Raw genomic sequence first — 7,994 nt, 5'->3', positions numbered from 1 at the left:
GGTCTGTCTGTAGCTGTCTGTCTGTAACTGTCTCTGTCCAGCTGCTTGTCAGTCTGTAGCGGTCTGTCTGTAGCTGTCTGTCTGTAACTGTCTCTGTCCAGCTGCTTGTCAGTCTGTAGCGGTCTGTCTGCAGCTGTCTGTGTGCAGCTGTCTGTGTGCAGCTGTCTTTAGTTGTTTATCTGTAACTGTTTGCCTGCCTCTAGCTGTCTGTGTGCAGCTGTCTGTCTTTAGCTGTTTGTAGCTGTCTGTGTGCATCTATCTGTCTGTAGCTGTCTGTACCAGGTCAGTAAATGATGAAGAGAGATGGAGAGATGGAGAGATGGAGAGATGGAGAGTGGGTGTAAAGGAAAGAGGGTAATCACGAGCCACTAAACAGAAACCGTCTCCTCTCATCTCTGCCCTCATCTGGGTTCAAATAAGCCAAATACTGTTTCTACCTCCTTCTCCATCTGCTTAGAATGTAAGCATTTCAATATTGTGTGTCTGTGTGTAGACAGAGGGGCCTTGAGAGTGTCTGTGTGTGTGTGAGTGTATGTGTCTGTGTGTAGACAGAGGGGCCTTGAGAGTTTTTGTGTGTGTGTGTGTGTGTGTGTGTGTGTGTGTGGTGGGGGGGGTGTATTCATCACCCTCCCAGTTCTTCTCTCATTGTCCTGTGAGCTCATCATTATTCAGGAAGCTTGCTTGAAGTGAGTGTGTCTGTTTTGCATCACGAACATTTGTGTGTGTACTGAGTGATTGCATTCTGAGTGGTCTGTTTCATGTGCGGTTTCATGTGATTTAATTTGTCTTCACAGACAGAGGAAAAAAGGAGAGAGAGGGAGGTAGGGAGGGAGAGAAGGAGGGAGGGAGAGAGGGAGAGAGGGAGGTAGGGAGGGAGGGAGGGAGAGAGGGAGGGAGGGAGATTGACTGTTAAAGTACATTTATTAATCTAACAAATGATATTCACAAAATATTCAGTCAAATAACATATAAACATATATTAGTATTATTACATCACAATACTTTCCCCACCAACCTTACACAAGTCACACAGTAGTCAACACTACTCCTTAAAAAGTCAAAAACAATACCCCCTCCCCGTCCACAGTGCATAATTCAGTCATCTAAAAACTCTTCCAGATGTTTCACCAATGTATAGTATATATGCTCCAACGTCAAGCAAGCCCTGATCAGTACACTCACCCCCACTAACCCCATCAACACAGCCCTGGGATCAGTACACCCACCCCCACTAACCCCATCAACACAGCCCTGGGATCAGTACACCCACCCTCACTAACCCCATCAACACAGCCCTGGGATCAGTACACCCACCCCCACTAACCCCATCAACACAGCCCTGGGATCAGTACACCCACCCCCACTAACCCCATCAACACAGCCCTGGGATCAGTACACCCACCCTCAGTAACCCCATCAACACAGCCCTGGGATCAGTACATCCACCCTCAGTAACCCCATCAACACAGCCCTGGGATCAGTACACCCTGCCTCCAGCATTATGTTTCCTTGTTTTCCACACTGCCATCTTGGCCTGTCCCACTAGGTAATTCACTCAACAATCCCTCCTTCTATTTGCCACACTGTACTTGGGTCTACCAACAACACCTAACCCCCAACACCACCCCTACAGCATAGAGAACAGCCCAACCAACCTAGAACAATAGAAAAACAAGTGCTGAACTGTCTCCACCTCTCACAGAACAGACACTCCCTTCCCACAGAACAGACACACCCTTCCCACAGAACAGACACACCCTTCCCACAAAACAGACACACCCTCCCCACAGATCAGACACACCCTCCCCACAGAACAGACACACCCTCCCCACAGAACAGACACACCCTTCCCACAGAACAGATACACCCTCCCCACAGACGAATCAAGGTGTGACACGTGTCTGTTTGTAGCGACAGCCCTGTGAATTATCATCCACCATTGGTCAGCAATACGCTTCTCTATGGGAGGCTTATACAGGGACCCCCCCTGCTCCAGATGGTCAATACCCCCCCCCTACCCAATATACGTCAGAGGGGGATTGATCATTCCGTTCAAAAGACAGGCAGGTCACTTTTTGTCTGCTCCCCAGCAGCCCTGATAGTGCCCGGTAACCCAGAAACGACTCTGTCCAGTACTTGCTGCAACAGCCGGGAGGATTTTAAAGACGACGCTCTCGCCATGTCACCATGGCAACTTCCACCCATCTCCATCTCACAGATCACACCCCAGCCACTAGCCTGTCCCTCAGGCTGAAAGAGGTCAAGCACAAATTAGTGGGTTATGGAAAATAGGCTCCTCCAGGATCCATGGTCCAGGTCTCAAAAGGTCACTCAACTCATCCACATCACTCTGTCCTCTGACAAACACAGTGAAATCATCAGCATATGCCGACAACACAACAGACCCACAACCTACAACACCTGGGACTGACAACCCCTGGGACTGACAACCCCTGCAGCTTCCCCTCCTTACAGGGACAGGTCTACTCAGCCTCCACCCACCTTAACCATTTCCAAAGACCCAGTGTACAGCGTCTTGACCCATGACCTAAATCTACCAATGGCCCAGTCACCAGCACCTCCACTCTGGAAACAACCATCCACCAATGGCCCAGTCACCACCGCCTCCACTCCGGAAACAACAGTACACCAATGGCCCAGTCACCAGCACCTCCACTCTGGAAACAACCATCCACCAATGGCCCAGTCACCACCGCCTCCACTCCTGAAACAACAGTACACCAATGGCCCAGTCACCAGCGCCTCCACTCCGGAACAACCGTCTACCAATGGCCCAGTCACCAGCGCCTTCACTCTGGAACAACAGTACACCAATGGCCCAGTCACCAGCGCCTCCACTCTGGAACAACCGTCCACCAATGGCCCAGTCACCAGCGCCTCCACTCTGGAACAACAGTACACCAATGGCCCAGTCACCAGCGCCTCCACTCTGGAACAACAGTACACCAATGGCCCAGTCACCAGCGCCTCCACTTCGGGGACAACCGTCCACCAATGGCCCAGTCACCAGCGCCTCCATTCTGGAACAACAGTACACCAATGGCCCAGTCACCAGCGCCTCCACTCTGGAACAACCGTCCACCAATGGCCCAGTCACCAGCGCCTCCACTTCGGAACAACCGTCCACCAATGGCCCAGTCACCAGCGCCTCCATTCTGGAACAACAGTACACCAATGGCCCAGTCACCAGCGCCTCCACTCTGGAACAACAGTACACCAATGGCCCAGTCAACAGCGCCTCCACTTCGGAAACAACAGTACACCAATGGCCCAGTCACCAGCGCCTCCACTTCGGAACAACCGTCCACCAATGGCCCAGTCACCAGCGCCTCCATTCTGGAACAACAGTACACCAATGGCCCAGTCACCAGCGCCTCCACTGTGGAACAACCGTCCACCAATGGTCCAGTCACCAGCGCCTCCACTCAGGTACAACCGTCCACCAATGGCCCAGTCACCAGCGCCTCCACTCTGGAACAACCGTCCACCAATGGCCCAGTCACCAGCGCCTCCACTTCGGAAACAACAGTACACCAATGGCCCAGTCACCAGCGCCTCCACTCCGGTACAACCATCCACCAATGGCCCAGTCACCAGCGCCTCCACTCCGGAAACAACCGTCCACAACAGTCCACCGTGGCAATCACATCAGCATCCTGGACCATGTCCGAAACAACCGCGTCCGACGGGTGGGCTGGGGCCGAGAACTCAGGACGACACCAGGCCTCTCCGCACTTGATGGTGTGCTCCCAGACCCAAAACCCGACACGGATGCTCAAACCACACCGCCACTCTCACCCGTGTCCTTATGCGTGCGTGTCGCTAACGCCTACCCATGGTGGCATAAACCATGTAGGTTTTCCCCTTATACTTAACCTGACATGAAATGTCTAACATATAAGTGCGTCGAAGAACAGGAACACCTGCTTTAACAACAGATTTTTACATCCGAGTAACAACTCTCGCATCAGACTAGGGAATTTACCATGATGAGCGAGAGCATACATCAGATCGCTGTCAGCTATGAACGATGGCACATTAGATGTTAATCTTTGAGGTTGGGGAGAACAGTCGTGTAATTTGTAAAAATTCTTCATTAACAACCACACCCGACTCAACCAGCTGGTGGACAAGGCGCTCCTCTTTCGCAAACACAACCACCGCTCTGTTATTCGCGATTCAGTGGAAAGGTTTTCATAACCAATCAGTTCACCCACAGCGAAGAGAACCTGTTCCCCTGTCACACTCGGCTCAGGCTCACACCTGAAACCATGGTGGAGAGACAGGGACGACTTCTCCACAGGAGACGCCATCCCCACCACCAAACAAACACACTCACTTGAAATACAGCCAACCTTCGCAATGAAAGGACAATGATCAAATGAGTTAACACAACCATGTCCTGCAAGAGAAACATAACATGGAGAGGAAAATATAATAAGAAATGGGGAAACCAGAAAGTCTTACCACAACCAACACACAACTCCCTCACACACCCAATCTCCCAGCATGCAAAGCGAAAGAGGAAGGGAGAGAGGGACAGAGAGGGAGGCAGAGAGAGTAGAGAGGGAGGGAAAGGTAGAGAGAGAGGGAAGGAGGGGAGAGAGGCAGAGAGAGTAGAGAGGGAGGGAGGGGAGAGAGGCAGAGGGAGAGAGAGGGAGAAAAGGAGAAGCAAGCAGAGAGAGAGGGTGGGATGGAGATGGAGGGAGAGATGGAGGGAGGGAGAGATGGAGGGAGAGAGATGGAGGGAGAGTGGGGGGGTCCAGGTGCCTGGACAAAGTGCATATATCTTACACCCTGTGGCCCAGAGAGAGAGAGAACAAAGACATCTATCTCTGTCTAAACACCAACCCCACAGGCCACTTCTAATTACTGTGAATGACCTGATCAGGCATTTAAAATAACCTTTCAAAACATCTGTGGCTAATATTCCCTTATAGAAATATTTTTCTTCAACTTTTGTTATTTAGTTACTTTAATCTTTCAAATTTTGCACTTGCTATGAAATTTTAGTGCATTGTCATAGCAAGTGCAAAATTAAAAAGTTAAAGCTCTTAAAACTGAAATGTCGTTGAGGATCTATAACACCCCTAGTTTAAAAACAACCTCTATGGTCTGTAACAACACCCCGGGTTTATAAACCCCTGGTCTACAACACCCCTGGTGTCTAACAAAACCCCTGGTATATAACATTCTTGGTCAATAACAACACTACTAGATTCTAACAACACCCCTGGTTTCTAATATTAACCCTGGTCTCTAACCACAACCCTGGTTTATAACAGACCCCTGGTTTATAACCTCTCTTACATACCTCTCACACACAAGTTCACACACACCTATCACACAAAGACACACACAGCTTATACATACAGCTACATCTCTCTTACAAACTGCTTATAGTTACAACTCACTCACACATAAACACACACGGCTTATAGTTACAACTCACTCAGACAAACACAAACCTTTCATTCCAAGTCCTCTGAAACAAACATAATATCAGAAACAACATAATATAACGTAGATTTGTTTTATTGAATCAATTCTGAACAATATGGTCTCTGTCTGCCTGCCGGTCAGTCTGTATGTCTGTCTGCCGGTCAGTCTGTATGTCTGTCTGCCGGTCAATCTGTATGTCTGTCTGCCGGTCAATCTGTATGTCTGTCTGCCGGTCAATCTGTCTGCCTGCCGATCAGTCTGTCTGTCTGTCTGCCGGTCAGTCTGTATGTCTGTCTGCCGGTCAGTCTGTATGTCTGTCTGCATGTCAGTCTGTATGTATGTCTGCCAGTCAGTCTGTATGTCTGCTGGTCAGTCTGTCTGTCTGTATGTCTGCCTGCCGGTCAGTCTGTCTGTATGTCTGTCTGTCTGTCTGCCGGTTAGTCTGTATGTCTTTCCATAGGCACAGCTCAGTAAAGAAGCTATACAACAAATCATAGTTTCTCTCCTGAACTCATTTTCAATCACATCAACAGCAGTTCAACCACAAGTCATTACCACATTTACAGCATTACCTAACTGCTCATTATCACATAAGCATTACCGTTACCTAACTGCTGATTCACATGTGTAGTGTTGCTTTTCAACAACTACATTATTTAAAAGATTTTTAAAAAATTGTTAGTGCATAGTTGAAACTTTTTGTTGAAAACTATTGTGAAATATATGAACATATAGTGGTAAAACTGACAGAATGAACAGAATGAATGTCATATCTTAAAGCTTCTATTCAGCACTTTATTTCATGTGTATTTGGTCAAGAAAAATATATATTTAAAACATTTGACTACAAGCATACTTCTACCACATAATTTAAAGGACATGAGATGAAAAAGTTCTGTATCAAACAACACTGTCGAGCTGTCTACCAGGTAAGTTGAGTCCACTCCAATAACACGGCTTTCATCACAACACATGCAAACTTTTAGATATCCTGGTCAACATAACCTCCCTTCAGACACTCAGCATTGTAGCCATTCCAGACTTCTTTCTATTGCCATAGAAACCTGGAGATGATCCTTTGACCCCAGTAAACCTAGATGCCCCTTCACATTTCAGAGCAGAATTAGTCCAGTGGGGCGTTATTTAAGACATATGTAAAGGTCATATCATATTTAGTCTGTATCAGTGGGGTGTTATTTAAGACATATGTAAAGGTCATATCGTATTTAGTCTGTATCAGTGGGGTGTTATTTAAGACATATGTAAAGGTCATATCATATTTAGTCTGTATCAGTGGGGTGTTATTTAAGACATATGTAAAGGTCATATCATATTTAGTCTGTATCAGTGGGGTGTTATTTAAGACATATGTAAAGGTCATATCATATTTAGTCTGTATCAGTGGGGTTTTATTTAAGACATATGTAAAGGTCATATAATATCCAGTCTGTATCAGTGGGGAGTTATTTAAAACATATGTAAATGTCATATCATATTTAGTCTGTATCATTGGGGTGTTATTTAAGACATATGTAAAGGTCATATCGTATTTAGTCTGTATCAGTGGGGTGTTATTTAAGATATATGTAAAGGTCATATCATATCCAGTCTGTATCAGTGGGGTGTTATTTAAAATATATGTAAAGGTCATATCGTATTTAGTCTGTATCAGTGGGGTGTTATTTAAGACATATGTAAAGGTCATATCATATCCAGTCTATCAGTGGGGTGTTATTTAAGACATATATAAATATTGCCTGTGAATTGCTGTCTAAAGTCCCACTTCTGCACTCTGGATTAAATCCAGCCACTTGTATTTCTACACTCCAATAAAAAGTTATAACATATAGCGTAATACAAAGTTTTTAGATCAGATGGTTGTCAAATTAGTTATTGATCAATATGGCCGCTGTCATTCCTTCAATAATTCTAATATAATATGGCTGTTTAAAATGTTTCAACCAGGAGTCTGTTAACAGATTGAAACATGAGGCACAAGCTATGTTGACGAGCTGTCTCTGTGTGAATGCATTGTGGTGTAAGTTTTGTTGTGTCTATGCTGCTGTGTGGTGTGTGTGTTGTTTCTATGCTGGGGTGTGATGTGTGTGTGTGTGTGTGTTGTGTCTATGCTGAGGTGTGTTGTGTATGTTGTTTCTATGCTGGGGTGTGATGTGTGTGTGTGTGTGTTGTGTCTATGCTGAGGTATGTTGTGTATGTTGTTTCTATGCTGGGGTGTGTTGTGTGCATTGTGTCTATGCTGCTGTGTGATGTGTGTTGTGGTGTGTATGTGTTGTGTCTATGCTGCTGTGTGTTGTGGTGTGTGTGTTGTGGTGTGTTGTGTCTATGCTGCTGTGTGGTGTGTGTGTTGTTTCTATGCTGGGGTGTGATGTGTGTGTGTGTGTGTGTTGTGTCTATGCTGAGGTGTGTTGTGTATGTTGTTTCTATGTTGGGGTGTGTTGTGTGCATTGTGTCTATGCTGCTGTGTGATGTGTGTTGTGGTGTGTGTGTTGTGTCTATGCTGCTGTGTGTTG

General features: G+C 46.6%; 1 protein-coding gene across 1 annotated transcript; it reads left to right on the top strand.

The window, feature by feature from the left end:
- The first annotated feature begins 2,560 nt into the window (after nucleotides 1–2,560).
- LOC105007734 (extensin-1-like) lies at nucleotides 2,561–3,760 on the top strand. Its single transcript, XM_034291748.1, has one exon. It carries the CDS (start codon nucleotides 2,561–2,563, stop codon nucleotides 3,758–3,760), a length of 1,200 nt encoding a protein of 399 aa, XP_034147639.1.
- Nucleotides 3,761–7,994: the final 4,234 nt, after the last annotated feature.

The sequence above is a fragment of the Esox lucius genome, chromosome 4, assembly GCF_011004845.1.
Source record: "Esox lucius isolate fEsoLuc1 chromosome 4, fEsoLuc1.pri, whole genome shotgun sequence".
NCBI classification, from domain to species: Eukaryota; Metazoa; Chordata; class Actinopteri; order Esociformes; family Esocidae; genus Esox; species Esox lucius.
The sequence above is the reverse complement of the archived record's forward strand: the minus strand, read 5'-3'. Positions and strand labels throughout refer to the sequence as shown.